The sequence below is a fragment of the Mus pahari genome, chromosome 2 (genome assembly GCF_900095145.1).
Source record: "Mus pahari chromosome 2, PAHARI_EIJ_v1.1, whole genome shotgun sequence".
Taxonomy (NCBI): domain Eukaryota; kingdom Metazoa; phylum Chordata; class Mammalia; order Rodentia; family Muridae; genus Mus; species Mus pahari.
The window spans coordinates 163251955-163270898 of NC_034591.1; the positions used below are offsets into that span (position 1 = coordinate 163251955).

Sequence of the window (18944 nt, forward strand, 5' to 3'; positions counted from 1 at the left end):
GAGTTCCAGGACAGCCAGGACTACACAGAGAAACCCTGTCTTGAAAAACCAAAAAGAAAAAGAAAAGGCCAGTGATTAAAACGATTCTAAGATAAGATAAGTAATGAAAGCATACTCACATCTTGGCTCAGTGCAGAAAAAGTTTTCTGAAGCTCCTTGGCAAATTCCAGATTATGAAGTACTTCTTCATACTTTTCCACTGCTTCCTATCAGAATTTAAAAAAAAGAAATCTCAGAATTAATAAATGTTCCTTAAATTGCTAAAGCACTGGAGAGATGGCTTAATCGTTAAAAGCACATACTGCTCTTCCAGGGCATTACCAGCAACCACGTCAGGGAGTTACCCATACTCCAACTCTAGAAGTTCTGACATCCTCTTCTGGTCTCTATGGATGCCTACATACATGTACATATTCTTATGTACTCCAGGCTAAACTCAAACTTGTGATTCCCCTGCCTCAATCCTCAAGCACATCTTTAGATATACCACCATGCTTGGCTTCAATTTTTATATAGAAATCAGAGCCCTGGGTAAGTGAGATGGTTCGGTGGATAAAGGTTCTTGCTGCCAAACTAAAGACTTCACATATATGCTATAGCAAAGGAACATCCACACATCCACAAAATAAGTAAATATATGTAAAAAAAAAAAATACACACATTTACAAAATATGCATTACTCTATTCCTAGGTGTTACTCAAAAGAAAGACTATCTACATACATGCATATGTCCATATACATAGAAAGATTATTCATGGAGCTGGAGAGATACCTCAGCAGAGCACTGGATGCTCTTCTAAAAAACCAGGGTTCAAGTCCCAGCACCCATATGGCAACTCACAACTGTCCCTAACTCCAGTTCTTGGGGATCTAACACCTTCACTCAGACATATATGCAGGTAAAACACCAACGCATATAAAGTACAAATAAACAGATCATTTATTTGTGGGGCTGAGAGATGGCTCAGCAGTTGGGAGCACTGACTGCTCTTCCACAGGTCCTGAGTTCAGATTCCAGCAACCACATGGAGGCCCACAGTCACCCAAAATGAGATCTGATACCCTCTTCTGGGGTGTCTAAGGACAGTTACCGGTGTACTTACATATGATAAATAGACAAATCTTTTAAAAAATATATTACTCGTGATAGTCCCAAATAAAAACCCAAGTACACAAAAACTGATAAAACATTGCCACACACTACAAAGCAGACAAACCTGAAAAAATATTTTGCTAAATTTAAAAGGTCAGATCTAACACTCTTTTCTGGCCTCTGAGGGCCCTAGGCACACAAGTGTTGCACAAACAGAGAAACCCTGTCTCGGGAAAAAAAAAAAAAAAAAAATGCTGTAAATTAAATTGCACACTTAGGCCTCTTTTGTGATAGTTAAGTACTGCTGCTAGAAAAAAGTTTGACAAACTGGGTAAGTAGAGTACTGACCTAGCATGAGCAAGGACCTGGGTTCAATTTCCATGACAATAACAACAACAACAACAACAACAACAAAATTCTGATAACAGTAAGGAGACAGAGGAACTCCTAAATGCTCTTACTATAAACGAATACAGTAATTCTAAAAATCAGGCTTTCTTTTCTTTTCTTTTTTTTTTTTTGGTTTTTTTTCTAGACAGGGTTTCTCTGTGTAGCCCTGGCTGTCCTGGAACTCACTCTGTAGACCAGGCTGGCCTCGAACTCAGAAATCCACCTGCCTCTGCCTCCTGAGTGCTGGGATTAAAGGCGTGCGCCACCACGCCAGGCCAGGCATTTTTTTTTAATCTATAAAGTTAACAACAGATAAACTCTATAGTCCAGCAGGTCTCAACCTGTGGGTTGCAACCCCTTCAGGGTTGCCTATCAGATATCCTGAATATCAGATTTTTATAATCCAATTTGTAACAATAGCAAATTGATAGTTATGAAGTAGTAATGAAATAATGTTATGGTTGGGGGGGTCACCACAACAACATGAACTGTTTTGAAGAGTCGCAACATTAGGAAGGTTGAGAACCACTGCTATAGACCAATTTTAATGTGTTCCCTAAAAAGTCTTTTACCTGTCAAAATATGTAAAAGTGATGAAAGCTTAGTTGTTTATACTGTCAAAAACAAAAACAACTCAAATATTCACCTACTCACAGTAAGTAAACAAAAAATAAAATACAGCTACATATATTATTATAAATTGAGTGAATAGTCCTAAATAGAATGAAGAAAAACCCTGTAAAATATATAGCAATTTATTGATCATAAGGTACAAAAAAAGCAGCTTTACTAGATCTAATAGCAACAGGTTTTCTTAAAAACAAAAACAGGAACTAGAGAGATGACTCGGTAGTTAAGGACACTTGTTACTCTTGCAGAAGACCTAGTTCAATCCCAAGCCTCCTTATGGTGGGTCACAACTATCCAGAACTCCAGTTCCAAGGTACTCAATATCCTCTTCTGACTTCCAAAGGCACCAAGCACACATGTAATATACGTACATATATGTAGACAAAATAATCACAAAAATAAAATCTAAGTTAAGGGGGGAAAAGCATAAGAAAGGAAGAGATTTTAAGATCACAGTGAGAAAGGGGGAAAAAAAGTACTAGGAAGGAGTATCAGTGGTGTTTGTATGTATTACTTGAGTCAAAATGAGCACTATGCTTGTTTATTATCTATTAAGATTGTGACTTACAGGCATCATTTTGTCAGGACCATATTACTTCATAATAGAGAAAGTAAAGAAGCCCTCCAGCTATATGGGCAGAAAATGTAATGATGACACATAATCTTCAGAGGACTCTGAAACTAGAAGGAATACCATTCCACACCCTCTCAAAAGGCAGCAATATTAGCCAGGTACTATCTCAATGTCCCATTGTGTATTATTCTTCCTTCTCTCCACCTCATGATGAAAGGTCTTTCTAGCCCTGTCCTAGACCAAATTCAATTCTACCTTCATAGGAAACCTCTGTGATTCCTCTTTTATGTTACTGTGTGTATGTGTTCTCATGTAAGTATGGAAGCCAAAGAGAAACCTCAGATATAACTCTTCAAGCACTACCCACACTGGTTGTTTATTATTTTGTTTTGAGACAGAATCTCTCTATATAGCCTGGCTTCCTGGAACTTACTATATAAACCAGGCCATCCCCTAACTCACAGAGATCTCCCTGCCTCTTCTCTCCCTCCAGACTGCTGGTGTACCACCAAGCCTAGCCCATTGGTGTGTTTTAGGATTTCTTTTAAATTTAATTTAATGTGTATGAGTGTTTTGTTTGTACATGTGTCTGTGTACCACTTGTGTCATTGGTCATTGATGACAGAAGATACCATTATGGATGATGTTATATATGGTTGTGAGCCATCATGTGGGTGCTGTGACTTGAACCTGGACCTAGGCTCTGAACCAGTGAGCCCCCAACATTTATTTTTAATGCTACTCATGTATGTGTATAGATAGATAAATGCATATGAATTCTGGTGACCAAGGATGTCAAAAGTTTCAGACTCCCTGGAGCTGGAATTGTAAGCTGACTGACACGGGTATTAAAAACTTACTCAGGGCCTGGTGAGATGGCTCAGCAGGTAAGAGTACCCGACTGCTCTTCCTAAGGTCATGAGTTCAAATCCCAGCAACCACATGGTGGCTCACAACCATCCGTAATGAGATCTGGCATCCTCTTCTGGAGTGTCTGAAGACAGCTACAGTGTACTTACACATAATAAATAAATAAATCTTTAAAAAAAAAAAAACTGAACTCAGGTTCTCTGGAAGAGTAGTAAGTGTTCTTAACCAGTGAACAATCTCTCTAATCCTTCACTGTTTTTTTTTGTTTTGCTTTCTTTTTGTTATTTTGGTGGTTTTTGGTTTGGTTTGGTTTGGCTTGGTTTTTGGAACAACTAGCCTGGAACATGCCAAATAGGCTAGGAAGGTCCAGGAATCTGCCTTCACCATACCAGTGCTGGTATTGCAAGAATGCAAAATGTACCCAGCTTGTTACATGGACTTTGTAGACTGAACTCAGGATCTCATGCTTGTACACCAAGCACTTTACCTGAGCTCAGATTAAAAAAAATCCCTCAGTGATACTACTCTATAATTCTTACAGAAAGAGAAGCTTCCACATTTAAGTTAGTGGACAGAGCATGAAGCCTCCACCAAGGAAATAAATTCTGGCTGAGAAGACAAGCCCCTTCACCAGCTGAAGGGTACACCATGCTCAGAGTTTACACAATTCAAAGCTAAGCCTTAACAGAATCGTAATTGCTATAGCATAAAACTTTGGGGCCAGAAAAGATGACAACACTGCAAGGAGGAAAATGCCTTAAATGCCTACAATCTACAATACAAAACCAGTCATTTTAGTTGAAAAGATAACAGGCCCAAGAGCCAGATCAAATAACTTGAGGGCTGGAAGGACAATCCAGCAGTGAAAAAGCACTTGCTGCTTTCCAGACAATGTGGATTCGGTTTCTTTCTTTCTTTTTTTTTTTTTTTTAAGATTTATTTATTATTATATCTAAATACACTGTAGCTGTCTTCAGATGCACCTTAAGAAGACATCAGCTCTCATTACGGATGGTTGTGAGTCACCATGTGGTTGCGGGGATTGGAACTCAGGACCTTCGGAAGAGCAGTCGGTGCTCTTAACCACTGAGCCATCTCTCCAGCCCATGGATTTGGTTTCTATCACCCATACTGGGAAGGTAGCTCAGAACTGCCCATAACTATAGCTTCAGGGGATCCAATACCTCCACAGGTACCTACACTAACATGCACATACCCACACATAGACACCTATAGATATATATTTTAAGAAATAAATCTGGGGCTGGTGAGATGGCTCAGTGGGTAAGAGCACCCGATTGCTCTTCCAAAGGTCTGGAGTTCAAATCCCAGCAACCACATGGTGCCTCATAACCATCCGTAACAAGATCTGACAAGTGTCTGAAGACAGCTACAGTGTACTTACATATAATAAATAAATAAATAAATCTTAAAAAAAAAAAAAAGAAAGAAAGAAATCTTAAATAACTTCAAGCACATTTTGTCCCTTCTTAAAAAAACAGGAAATGTGATCAAGCCAAACTGCAAATATCAATAAAGTATTTTCTTTTAGTCCATATTGCAAAATTGTGGAACTCCACAAATTAGATAAAAATTGAAATTACCAAGTATACCCATTAACAAGTCAAACACCCTGTAATCCCAGCACTTGGGAGGCAGAGGCAGGCGGATTTCTGAGTTTGGGGCCAGCCTGGTCTACAGAGTAACTTCCAGGACAGCCAGGACTGCACAGAGAAACCCTGTCTCAAAAAACCAAAAAAAAAAAAAAAAAAGTCAAACACGTAAAGGATAAAGCTGTAGCTGGGCATGGTGCCTCAACTGTCTAATGCCAGAATTTCAAAGGGTGATGCAGGAGTATCACTGTGAGTTCAAAAGAAGAAAATTATCACCAATGTTTATATATGGTAAAGGTAATTTTTAAAAGGCTGGGGTCATAGCTCAAATATGAAAGGAATTAAAAGAGAACAACTGAGGAATCATGAGACAAAGCTACAAGGAAGATTTTAGAAAAGAAAGGTGTCAAGTTTGTAGAAAGCCAGTGAAGAGTTAAAAACTTGAGTATACTCAGTTTTCCTAGCATAAATTAAGTTTCAATGTATATGGTAACTAATCTAATCTAATTTGTGCTACTTAACCTGTATCATCTAATAGTACAGCAGAAATAAGCCCATCTGTAAGATCCAACAGGCAAAACAACACAAGTCACTGAGAAAACCAGTGGATTCTCTCTCATTGACCTATCAAGTCTATAGCTTTATTAAATCCTTATCAAGTTCTATCAAGAAAGGAAACCAGCCAGGTGTTGTGACACATATCTTGAATCTCAGCACTGAGAGGTGGATCTCTGTGAGTTCAAGACCAGCCTGATCAACACAGTGAGTTCCAGGGAAGCCAAGGCTATGTAGAGACCTTATCTCAACAAACAAAAAAAGAAAAGAAAGCAGACCAGTAGGTCTAACAAAGACTCTTACATCTACTTACCAACTGGTCTGGGTTAAGCTGCTCTCCATTTTTTAGGCGATCTTTATAATCTTCCAGTTTGAGCTACAAAAGAGAAACATATATCTATGGTATAGTCTGATATAAAACTGAAGCAAATAAGAGTCTTGAAATAAACTAGAGTGCCAGACTACAATTCCATATAGGCAGAGAGCAACTGTATTTTGAGTTCCAAGTCAAGTGGAAAACAAAACAAACAAAAACCAGAGCAGTTACCAGTCTGTCTTTGTCCCATGTAATCAGTCTAGAAGATTCTAGTTGAACTTATCTCAACTTGGTAAATATTTTAGGTACTTGGCCAATAGAAAAAGAGAATATACACCCAACCAGGGCTGTGGACTCCCAAGAATTTGTCTGCATCTCAAAAAATGTAGCAGCCTCAGCTCTGAGAACAATTTGAACACTATAGGTACAAACCACTGTCATTGGGAAACTTTGATGCTAGTTGTTTTTTTTTTTTGTTTTGGTTTGGTTTGGTTTGGTTTTTTTCTAGACAGGGTTTCTCTGTATAGCCCTGGCTGTCCTGAAACTCACTTTGTAGACCAGGCTGGCCTCGAACTCAGAAATCCCCCTGCCTCTGCCTCCCGAGTGCTGGGATTAAAGGCATGTGCCACCACACCCGGCTTGATGCTAGTATTTTAACTATCTCAATTATCTCCCTACAGTTAAAACAGGAAAGTGGAACAGTCATACATCAGGAGGCACACCTGCAAAGGAGTTAAAACAGTGGACAGTGCTTGTGGTGACAGGGCAGTGTGGCCAATGTTTCATTCCCCAGTCACTTAACATTCACAATTCTGAGATAAGGTTCAGTCTCTCAACTTAAATTGAGGAGCGTCAGTGAACAGGTTAGAGAATTTGAGTTCCATATATGAACTCAAAGAGTCTCACAAAAATAACTTTCTATGTGAATAATAGCAATACCAAAATGTGGTATCCCAGTACAAATTATTTAACAGTTAAGGCTTATTTTGGGAAAAGAACTATAGTAGCATTGTTAGGAATATAAGTTCCCAGCACTCGGGAGGCAGAGGCAGGTGAATTTCTGAGTTCGAAGCCAGCCTGGTCTACAGAGTGTGTTCCAGGACAGCCAGGGCTACACAGAGAAACCCTGTCTCGAGAAAAAAAAAAAAAAGAAAGAAAGAAAGAAAAGAAAAGAATATAAGCTTCTCCTTATATTTAAAAGCATTGTAGAACCTAAAGTTTCCCAAAATCAGGCACAAAAGCAACAGGTCAATGTGTTTGGAGTTTCTGATGTGTGTAGCATACTGAAGTGTGAATGGGTACATTGCAGTTACCTAGCTAGAATATGAAAATATCAACACTGATAAAAAAAATTTTAAGGGAAAAATATGTGGCAAGCTAACAAGATACATAGAGCTGTCAGTATGGTAGGGTAAGTTCACTGCTATTAATTAGTATATATAATCAAGTGATTGAAATTTTTATATTAGCTCATGTGCCAGTTACAAATAACTCTATTTCCAGAATCTCTAAATAAAGACATTTAACTTTTTAAAAATATTACTCTGAGATTACAAAAATTAACAGTCTTTTAAAGATTTAATTATGTGTATCTGTGTCGGGGTATATGCAAGTTAAGTGCAGGAACCCCAGGAGGCCAGAGTCATCACTGAACACTCCACTTCTTCCTCTTCCTCCTCTCTCCTCTTCCTCTACCACCACCACCTCTGAACTGAAGTTGTAGTTTGTAAGTTGCCTGATGTGGGAGCTAAAAAAAAAAAAAAAAAATCAAACCCAGGTCCTCTAGAACTGTAAGTACTCTTTGTCTATACTGAGACAGGGTCTTTCTACATAGCTCTGGCTGTCCTGGAACTCTTGCAGACCAGACTGACTCTGAACTGAAAGATTTGCCTGTCTCTGCCCCAGTTGCTAGGATTAAAGGCATTTGTCACAATGACCAGCTTTCTATACATACTCTTAACCTTTGAGCCATCTCTCCAGACCCAAATCTTTTTAACATTGTTAGTGAGTGTGTGTGTGTGTGTGTGTGTGTGTGTGTGTATGTGTGTGTGTGTGTGTGTGTGTGTGTGTGTGTGTGTATGTGTGTAGGTCAGAGGACTTTTGGGAGTTGATGATCTCCTTCTACTGCAGAATCCTGGGACTGAACTCAGGTCATCAGGTTTGTACAGCAAGTAGCTTTACCAATGCCCATAAAGTCATTTCATTAGAATTTTCCTCTTTTTATAGAAAGTAGGGTTTTAAGTCAATCATATACCCCAAACTAGAGGTACTCAATCAAGACAATTTATTCCCAAAAATAGTTGAAGTTATCACAAATTGCAGAGTCTAGGGGAGGTAGGCAGTGCTTGTAGTATTTTTTAGGCAGACATCATGTTTGTGATTGATACACAATCCCACAATACTCAGGACAGCCTCACGCAACAAGGAATGATCTAGCACAGTGGTTCTCAACCTATGAGTCCTGATCCCTTTGAGGTCACTTATCAGTTATCCTGTATCTTAGATATTTACATTATGATCATAACAGTAGCAAAATTGGTTATTAAAGCCAGGCGTGGTGGTGCACGCCTTTAATCCCAGCACTCAGGAGGCAGAGGCAAGTAGATTTCTGAGTTCGAGGCCAGCCTGATCTACAAAGTGAGTTCCAGGACAGCCAGGGCTACACAGAGAAACCCTGTCTCGAAAAAAAAAAAAAAAGGAAAGCCTCAAGCCTCAGCATTAGTAAGGTTGAGAACCACTGATCTAGCACAAAACATCAGTGGCATCATAGCTGACTAGCTTATCTACACAAGCTCACGCTTCCATATACTATTATTACCTGTTGAACCATGTGGCATATTCATAATAGTTAACTTTAGAACAGAAGTGCCAAAATGTAAAGCTATCTTTCATACTAAATTTTCTAATTAAGAAAATATATAAAATGGGCTGGGGAGACTCAGCAGTTAAAGAGTGCTGATTGCTCTTTCAGAGGACCCAGGTTCAGTTCAATTCCCAGCATCCACATGGCAGCTCACAATTGTCTGAAACTCCTGGATCTGATACCATCACAGACATATATGCAAATACCAATGCACATAAAATAAAAACAAATTTAAAAATAAAACTCATAAAAAATAAAATTCACCGGGCGTGGTGGCGCACGCCTTTAATCCCAGCACTCAGGAGGCAAAGGCAGGCGGATTTCTGAGTTCGAGGCCAGCCTGGTCTACAAAGTGAGTTCCAGGACAGCCAGGGCTCCACAGAGAAACCCTGTCTTGAAAAACCAAAAAAATAAAAAAAATAAAAATAAAAAAATAAAATTCATCTATTAGCCACAAATTCATGACATAAACCACTATACTATACCACATTTTGCAGATTCTTCCTATACTGGTTTTCAGTCTTAAAATGCTTTCCTAGAAGGTGGAAACAAAGGCACTGGTCTAGCAGACAGGCATTCAGAATTAAAGAGGTACTAGGGTAAGGCTGGATAATACAGGAATACACATATTTCTGCATCTAGGAAAAACATTAATGAATTTCCACTCACAGACCTTGCACTGACTAGTTCTCAGTGCTAAGGAACTTGTGCTGACCCAGGAACAACTTAGTAATGAAATGCATGCATCCCAAAGATGTATGGAAAAAGATATAAACAGAAACTACCAGCCAGGGCTTCAGCACTAACTTCCAAACCAAGGGAAGTACATATACTTCTCCACTAAAAAAGCAAAAGCAAAAAACCTTCCTGCCAGGCGGTGGTGGCTTCCCTCTCTATTCCCAGCACTCAGGAGGCAGAGGCAGATCTCTGTGAGTTTGAGACTAGCTTGGTCTAGAGAGAAACCCTGTCTCAAAAAACAAAATCGAAACAACCTTCCTAAGGTTTTACTAGGTTTTCAGCACAAAGTAGATCCAGATACTTACTCAGCTTTATCTGTCAAAAACAGATGAGAATCAGGACACAACAATGCATCCCAGAGGACTGGGATGACTGGATCACAGGCTAAATGACTCAGGAAATGAGAAATTATCTAGATCTTTACCATACAACTAACTGTGATGTTAGGCTAGTAAGAGTCCAAGTCTCTTTACAAAGCTGTCTAGAATACTTTCACCAACCAATGTTAAACTGGTATCTAAACACTTTCTGGCTCATGGTAAAACGCTTCCAGAGACTGCAGCAGCCATACTGCTGTATCACTTGCTACAGTCACAAGGAAAACGAACTAAAACATCACGCTATTCCTTATCAAAGCTACAATAATATGACTCAAGAAATGGATCAGACCTATAATAGCCAACTCTTCAAATATTTCAAAAGCAGTATGTGAAGATCAGTTATTCAGCTGTGTCAGTAAACAAAGCAAACATTTAGCCTGGATGCTTAATTGTTCCCAGGCAACTAAGTCTCAAGGTCAATTAAATTTGCAAGAAGATCTATGTTCTCTGATATAAAGAATGTCAGATCCTTAACCTGGCTTATGTAACCTGGCACACTCTGGGATGGGAGGGGTAGGAAGTTACCTTCTTCTTCTCGATGTTCCTAATTTTGTGTTTAAGGCATATAAATCCATTATCAATATAGGTTTCGTATGCCTGGGAAGGAGATGCAGCAGAACTGAGAGTAGACTGCAGGGGGCTCAGAGCCCTCTGGTTTTCCCCTTGCTGGTCGTGGTTCACTTGGGACTTGGCTGACTTCATACTTCCCACTTTTCCCTCCTCTGAATGGCCTGAAGGTGACTGGTAACCGGAAAGGGATGGACAGAGTTGCACCACTGAAGCAGATGAGGCTAAAGGATGGAGGCGGGAGGAGTTAAGTACCAATGTAAACTAAAGGTGCACAGTGAGCTTCCACTTCTCTAGAAAGCCTTTCTTTAAAATGAAATGAACTCAAAACATAACATCGCTTCGGACTGTGGACTTCCACTCCCCTACTAAGGTAATTGACTGCAAGCAATAGCCAATAAAGACATCCTATACGTAGGCAAAATTTACACTATAGGAACGTTTCCAGAAGTTCTATTCCCCACATGGAGAAGAACTGCTAAGCAAGCAAAAGGCTTCTGATCTCCTCATTCTGAATAATTTCTATGGTCATCACGAGGCGGGGAGCGGGGGGCGGAGGGAGCGGGTTGCAGCCCCAACTTCAATCTATCTCAAAGTCTAAGTGAACCAAGTTTCTTGTACTAGAATGGCAACGCTCTTTGACTGTCCAGGGCCTAACCAAGTGCATCCCCCTGAACACTGCTGCCAAGTCTCACAAACTGCACGCTGAGGTGACTTCCAGTTGTGTTTACAGTAACTCACAATCACTCACTCCTATACTGGCAAGCCTTCCGCTACCCACACCAAGAAACTGGGAAACAGAGGAGTCGGACACTTCAACTCTATTCAGAAATCCTGCCCTTACGGGGCAAGACCAGAGCTAGACAGCCCCTGCACACCATTACTCGTTCAAGTGCCCCAAGGGCCCGAGTAAAGGAGCCCCAGCCAGGGTCACTGGTTCAAGAGCCCACGCAGCCCACCTGACGCAGAGCGCTCTGCAAAGCCGCTGAGGAGCCCGACCCCAGAATGCTGGGGCACCACGCTTCTCCACCCCGCCGCGGCCGCGCAGACCCACCCACCCCGCCGCCGCCCTGCTTCACCTCCCCGGCTGCCTCCGAAAGCGCGCGGGAGTCCAGCGCGCTGCAACGTGGGCGAACGCCACCCCGCACTCCCTCCTCCCCCCCCCCCCCCCTCCCTCCCTCCCGCCCCAGCTTAGCCTGCCGCCACCGCCGACTGAACACCNCGCTGCAACGTGGGCGAACGCCACCCCGCACTCCCTCCCCCCCCCCCCCCCCCGTCCCTCCCTCCCGCCTCAGCTTAGCCTGCCGCCACCGCCGACTGAACACCCAGCCAACTCCGCTGCTCGCGCCCAAGCTGTCCCCCCCTCAAGGCGCGCGCAACTTATGTAGGCCGCGCACGGGGAGACCACGCCCAAGTACCGCCTATTTCCGGTTCTCTGCCCCGCCCTCTGGCACGCGAGCTCCCCTTTGGAAGCTTCGCCTTCCGGTGACCCCTCCCACTCCCCTCTCGTGCGCTGGACCACCACGGTCCGCCCTTTTCCGGTACCCGGGACCTGCGAGGGACGGGTCCTTTCCGGTGCCCCTCTCTGCAAGCCTGCGCTTGGCGCGTACCTTCCCTGCGCTTCTCTGTTGCGCCTGAGGCTGGTGTGAGATACTGCACCTGGTAGCTTGGACGGGCCCGCTTGTTTCAGCCAGCACTGGTGCAGATGATTTCAATTCTTGGAAAAGAGGCAGCAAGTCCTGCGCAGAATGACCAGATAAGCCAGCCTTAAGTCTCTAATGGTTTAAATGGGCACTTCTAAATTACAAGAGCACCCTTGCCCCCCAGATGATTTTTCATTGTAGAATGAGGAAGATCGCCGTTTCCTTTCAGAGGACTCAGCCTGTAAGAGCAGCAGATGACTGCAGCCTTTGTAATAGGAGGGTATGCGCCAAAGCTGTGTGTTGCTATGAAGCAATTCATTTCATTGGCACTGAAAGCTGTTAAAATTATTTGTTGGATTGCATAAAGTTAATAGGAATCAGGAAGAATATCAGCTTCTGAAGGACTGGTGGTGATTTCTGTATCAAATGAGGTTTTAGGGGTGGCTTACTCCCTAATCCCAGGGAGGCAGGAACAGACCTAAACAAAAAACACTACCTCGTAGACTAAATAAAAATAACAAAGTTAATAAATTAAAATTTGCCTCCAACTTGTGCCCAAGTATTTTACCAAATAGAATTGATTTTAAGTCCTATCCTTGAGGCAAGGATAATTATTTAGAACAGGGTAGTCAAAAGCATAATTAAGTAAACAAATTGAAAGTCTGGACAAGACCACCCAAAACATCACCTTGGCTTTGGCGCTTCTTGTTACTATTACGTGTATTGATGTTTTGCCTGCGTGTATGTTTATGTGCAGGTTGCCTGGTTCCTATGTAGGTCAGAAAACCCCTTTTTTTGGGTACCCTGGAACAGTTGTGAACCACCATGTAGGTTCAGGGAATTGAACCCGGGGAGGGCCTGTGGAAGAGCAGCCAATGCTCTTAACCACTGAGTCATCTCCCCTCCCTGTCCTATTATGTACTTTAATGTTGTATTTTAGCTTTGAATCTCTGAACTTGAACATTAGACAAACATTAGGTTGTCTGTTTTCCTCGTTTATAACCAGAGAAAGAACAGGCTGTTGAACTGAGGAATGAAGACTAATAGGCTTACCTTTTGCCACTCAGAGTGGCCATGAAGCCTGTGATGAGCACACCTTCAGATAACTGAACTGACACATTACATTTGCATATGCCTTTGTTGGCTTATGCTAATAATGAACCCGGAAATAGCACTTTTTTTTTTTTTTTTTTTTTTTTTGGTTTTTCAAGACAGGGTTTCTCTATATAGCCCTGACTGTCCTGGAACTCACTTTGTAGACCAGGCTGGCCTCGAACTCAGAAATCNGCCTGCCTCTGCCTCCCGAGTGCTGGGGTTAAAGGCATGCGCCATCACACCCGACTATGAAAATAATATTTCTAACCAGGGGTTGTGGCACATACCTTTACAGGCACACACCTCCTACCACTCAAGAGGCTAAAGCAGGAAGATTATAAGTTTGAGGGTAGCCTGGGCTACATAGGGAGATTGATACCCCCATTTCCCCCAAAAAAGGGATTTCCAGATTTACCAGAACTATCATTTGGGCCATTAGATTGAGCTATAATCCTAACTACTCAATGGAAGAATTGTTAATAAATCTGTTAATTTATTTAACAACACGGAACATAGGGTGAATCAAGAGAAAATACAAAAGCACAAATAATTAAATTTCAGTTCCAATAAGGATATATAGTTTGTATAAGCTTATAAAAACACTAGTAAGAGAATGTCCCCACAATAATGTTGCAGCAATGTTTTCTGAAAATTAAAAAAGAAGAATGAGTTGGGAAAAACTCTCAACTTTTCATGCCAGCTCTTCAGCAGCCGAGGCAGGAGGCTCATGAGAGGCCAGCTTGTACCACTTAGGTACAAAACAACAAGCAGAAGGGAGGGGCTCACAGGAGTGAGGGTGGGGTGCACTGGCAGATTGCCTGCCTACCATGTATGAGGCCCAGGATTCCATCACCAGCAAAACAGAAATTGTAAATAAGAATTTAAAAGTAGGGCTAGAGATATGGCTGAGCGGTTAAGAGTACTGACTGCTCTTCCAAAGATCCTGAGTTCAATTCTCAGCTACCACATGGTGGTTCACAACCATCTGTAATAGGATCTTATGCCCTCTTTTGTCTGAAGAGAACATGGTGTGCTCATATACATAAAATAAATAAGTAAATCTAAAAAAAAAATTAAAAAAAAGATTTTAAAAGTATTCAGAGCTAGCAGCTCTTCCAGATGACCTGAGTTCAATTCTCAGCATCCACATGAGGGCTCACAACTGTCTGTCTGTCTGTAATTCCTTCTCCTGCCTTCTGTGGGCACTAGGCATTCATAGTGTTCAGAGACACACATGCTGGCAAAAAGATAACCTCATACACGTAAAATAAAAAAAGAAAAACCTTTTGCCAGGTATAGCGGGGCGACCTATAACCCCAGTACTCTAGGAAATAGGGGCAGATCACTGTGAGTCCAGCACTAGTCTGGTCTAGATAAAGAACCCCAGATCAGCCAAGACTTAATAGTGAGACCCTGTTGCAAGACAAAACAAAACAAAACAATGATAGTAATAATAAATCCTTTTTATTTTGGAAAGATATACCCCTAGAACATCCAGGTAGGTGTTTCATTTTTCCCTTCCCCAGTTCCTTATCTTTCATAAATTTTTTTGTCTCACCAATTGGGAAGTAAACTCAAACTTTACCATGAAATTACTATACTCCAGATGAGTAAAAAAAATGTCACTTTTAATCAATGAGGAAAGAACATAGTCAATGCATTCAATAAACACTTGTTGGACACCTGCAGTGCTAGGTCCACCCCTATAAGTGTCAGTGAGACAACCCAGCACCAGCCCACATGGAATTGAGCAGGGATTCATAAAAGTTGCAAGTAAGGCTGGCTATTGCTTTACATGCCTTGAATCCCAGCACTTGGGAGGCAGAAGCAGCAGGATATCTATGAGTTAGTTCAAAGCCAGCCTGGTCTACATTATGTGACCCTAGCTCAAAAACAAGAACAAAACAAAACAACCTACAGGTATAAATGGCAAAACAGGGCTGGTGAGATGGCTCAGTGGGTAAGAGCACCCGACTGCTCTTCCAAAGGTCCGGAGTTCAAATCCCAGAAACCACATGGTGGCTCATAACCATCCGTAACAAGATCTGACGCCCTCTTCTGGAGTGTCTGAAGACAGCTACAGTGTACTTACGTATAATAAATAAATGGCAAAACAACTAGTCAAAGCAGGAACAAAAAAAAAAACCTAGTTTTTGTTTGTTTGTGTGTTTTTTTAATGTGTGCAAGTGTTTTATGTGGGTGGTGCCCTCAAAGGCTGGATAGAAGAAGGCTTCAGATTCCCTGGAATCCAAACATCATACAGTTATGAAGTGCCATGTAGGTGTTGGGAATCAAACCTAGGTCCTCTGCATGAGCAGCCAGCGTCTCCAACACTGATGCTAAAGTGGATTGTTTTGTTTATTGAGACAGGATTTCTCTGGTTAACACTCCTGGATGTCCTAGATCTTGTGCTATAGACCATGCTGGCCTTAAATTTACAGAGCTCTACCTGCCTCTGCCTCTGCCTCTCTGCCTCTCTGCCTCTCTGCCTCTCTGCCTTTCTCTCTGCCTCTGCCTTCCCAGTGCTAGGATTAAAGGCCTATGTCACAACTGCCCAATTAAATGACATTTTTATAAATTTCCCTGTTCATGGTGTCTCTGCACAGCAATAGAACAGTAACTAAGACAGATAGAAAGAAATTGTTGCCATAACCACACATATACTCATAATTAGATGCAAGTCTAGTTATTATAAAAAGTAATGTTTCATTATGGCATTTCTACCATATATAACACTGAAATTTGGGGTTTTTTTGTTTTGTTCATTTGGGGATTTGTTTTTATTTGATTGCTTTTTGTTTTGTTTTGTTTTGTTTTTGTTTTTTGAGACAGGGTCTCTTTACATAGTTCTAGCTATCCTGAAACTCCCTATGTAGACCAGGATGGCCTCAAACTTACAGAGGTTCTTCTGCTTCTGTCTCCTGAGATTTTCGGATTACAGACATGTGCTACCATTTCCTGCTAAATTTTGTTCTTATTCAACACCCCTTCTCTGTTTGGTCCCTTCCTCTCCCCATTTAAATTATTTTTGAAAAACTTAATAGTTTCTAATTAATGTGCAGCTTTGTCTGGCCTAGAACTCACTATGTAGACCAGTCTGGCTTGGAACTCAGTGATCCATCTCAAACTCTGGGACTAAAGGCTGTTTTAGGATCACACAGTGAACCCCAAACTTGTGTTATTTACTGAAAAAAAGCTGTTTCTAGTTGTGGTATAGCTCAGCCTTAGCACACATCTTTAATCCCAGTCTCCCAAACACTAGGATTAGAGGCCTGTGCCACAACTGGCTGCCTGAAAGCGGGGCAGAGGTGGTGCATGCCTTTAGTCTCAGCATTTGGGAGGCAGAGACAGGCAGCTTTCTGAGTTCGAGGTCAGCCTGGTCTACAGGGTGAGTTCCAGGACAGCCAGGACTACACAAAGCCTCGGAGACAACAATTACTCAGGAGAATAAAAAATACTTTTACACAAGGCATATGTTAGCATACCCCGCTAAGATTAATGTTTGGGAGCCTTATATTTTCCTTCAAATTATAATCAGGTTTCAGTAGTTTTTTCTATGCTGCTTATGGTACTGGAATGAATGTGTTCTACTCCTTTACAGACCTTTAGGAGAACGGTAAGTAGTTCCTAGCTGCCTGACATTGTCTGTGACACTTTCCTTCTTCCCTTTCTGGAATCACCTCCCACCTGCCCACTTTCAAGCAGCCAGTTGTGGCACAGGCCTCTAATCCCAGCGTTCAGGAGACTGGGAAAGGAAAAATCTTTGCAAGCTGGAGGCCAACCTGGTTGGCAAAGTGAGAATCTGTCTCATAAAAACAAGCTGAAAAAATGGTTCTTGGACCCCCAAATAAAAAATACAGTATGATAGGATGCCTTTGTAAACTATGTACAGAGAGGCAGAGACAGAAGAATACTTTAGGGCTTGCAGGCCAGGCAGTCTAGCAGAAGTGGTGGGGAGTTCCACTTTCAGCAAGAGACCTTGTCTCAAAAAATAAGAGGGCAACTGAGGAAAACACCCATAATTGATTTCTAGCTTCCACACACACACGTGCATACAAACAAATATATACACAGACTACACATCACATTGAAAAAAATAAAACAAACTAGACAAAGCTGTGCAAGGAAGCTGTGTATCCCCTATGGCAATTGAGCTTCTGACTCATTGATATGAATTGCTATCCACCTGCCTCATCCATCATAATTTTATTTTTAAAGCTATTGGAAATGAGCCTCTTTCAAATCATGCCACATTCATTAAAGCTTTAAAGCGAATGTCTGTACCAGAATAAATTCAGTTAATTATTCAAAAATAATATTTCCTGTAATCTCAGTAGGAATCCTGAGAGAATGATATTCTTCCTACAGGTTATCAACCTACAGGTCATGGAGAGTAAAAGGAAATTAACATACTGATTTTCATAAGAAATAGAAAATACACAACCCATGGAAAGTTCTCACAGTCAGACAAAGACAAGGACCTGGTCCTTAGTAGGAGTTCCTGAAACAGAACAGCCCCTGTGGTGGTTTGAATGAGAAATACCCTCGAGAAACCCTGTGGTTCTTAGTTGGCAGACTAGCAACAATTAAAAGGTATGGCCTGGTTGAAAGAGGTGTTTCACTGGGGGTGGGCTTTGAGGATTCAAAAGCTTTTGTCAGGCCTATCAGGCCTCTTTTTCAATGCTTGCTTCCTGTAGATAAGATGTGAGCTCTTGCCAGGAGTGGTGGCACATGTGTTTAATCCCAGCACTCAAAAGGCAAAGGCAGGCAGATCTCAGTGTGTTCAAGGCCAGCCTTGAATACAGATTAACTTCTAGGACACCCACAACTATGTAGAGAGACACTGACTCAAAAAAAAAAAAAAAAAAAGGAGATTCCCAGCTACTGATCCAGTGCCATGCCTTGCCTGCCTGCTGCCATGCTCTGCTCCCCACCATTATGGTAAGTTACCTTGGCCATGCTGTATCTTCACAGCAATAGAAAAGTAATTGAGGCAGTCCCCATCGTAGAAGAGTGCGGATCTCCATTCACATACTTCACACTGCTGGAGCTGCCCAGGCTTCAGTACATATGTCCAAGGAGACAGGCAGATGTTGCTACAAATAGGAACACACAGGACTCCAGGTCAACACTGGAGTAGCATCTTCTCCTGGACAACTGCTGCTGGCATCCCTACCTATCTGCCACCATCTTAGTCACTTTGAGTTGCTATGACAAAAACACCCGACATCAATCTAAAGGAGAAAAATAAACTCACGGTTTCAGAGGCTCCCTTCCACAAACCACTGGTTCTGTGGCTGTGTCTTGGCCTGTGGGGACTGCAAGAAAAAGCCTCTTACTCCATGACAGCGAAGAAGCCCATCATGAGAGAGGGCAAGGACAAGATCCAGCCATGAAAGTGAGCTAGCATTCTATCATCTCATCACTACAAAGACAGAAGAAGCAGAAGTATCACTTTGAGTTAGCTGGTCCAGTCTTATTTAAAAAAAAAAAAAAAAAAAAAAAAAAATTTTTTTTTTTTTTTTCTTTTACTGAGGGAAGGTGTCTTAGTTACTGTTCTATTGCTGTGAAGAGATATTATGCCCACAGCAACTCTTATAAAAGAAAGCATTTAAT

General features: G+C 41.6%; 1 protein-coding gene across 7 annotated transcripts in view; it reads right to left on the minus strand.

Annotated features, from left to right (window-relative positions):
• Positions 1-11975, minus strand: part of Caprin2 (caprin family member 2) — a 51668-nt gene extending 39693 nt beyond the window's left edge. For 3 of the 7 annotated variants that reach the window (XM_029535471.1, XM_029535470.1, XM_029535469.1), the window contains exons 1-3: positions 10549-11660; positions 6040-6102; positions 120-206 (exon numbers count right to left, since the gene is read on the minus strand). In XM_029535471.1, the coding sequence (XP_029391331.1) occupies positions 120-206; positions 6040-6102; positions 10549-10725 (327 nt within the window). In that variant the 5' untranslated portion in view covers positions 10726-11660. Of the gene's footprint in view, positions 1-119; positions 207-6039; positions 6103-10548; positions 11661-11970 lie in introns of those variants that run through there. The other 4 variants (XM_029535468.1, XM_029535473.1, XM_021190093.2 and 1 more) reach the window with 4 other exon arrangements.
• Between the last annotated feature and the right edge of the window lie 6969 nt (positions 11976-18944).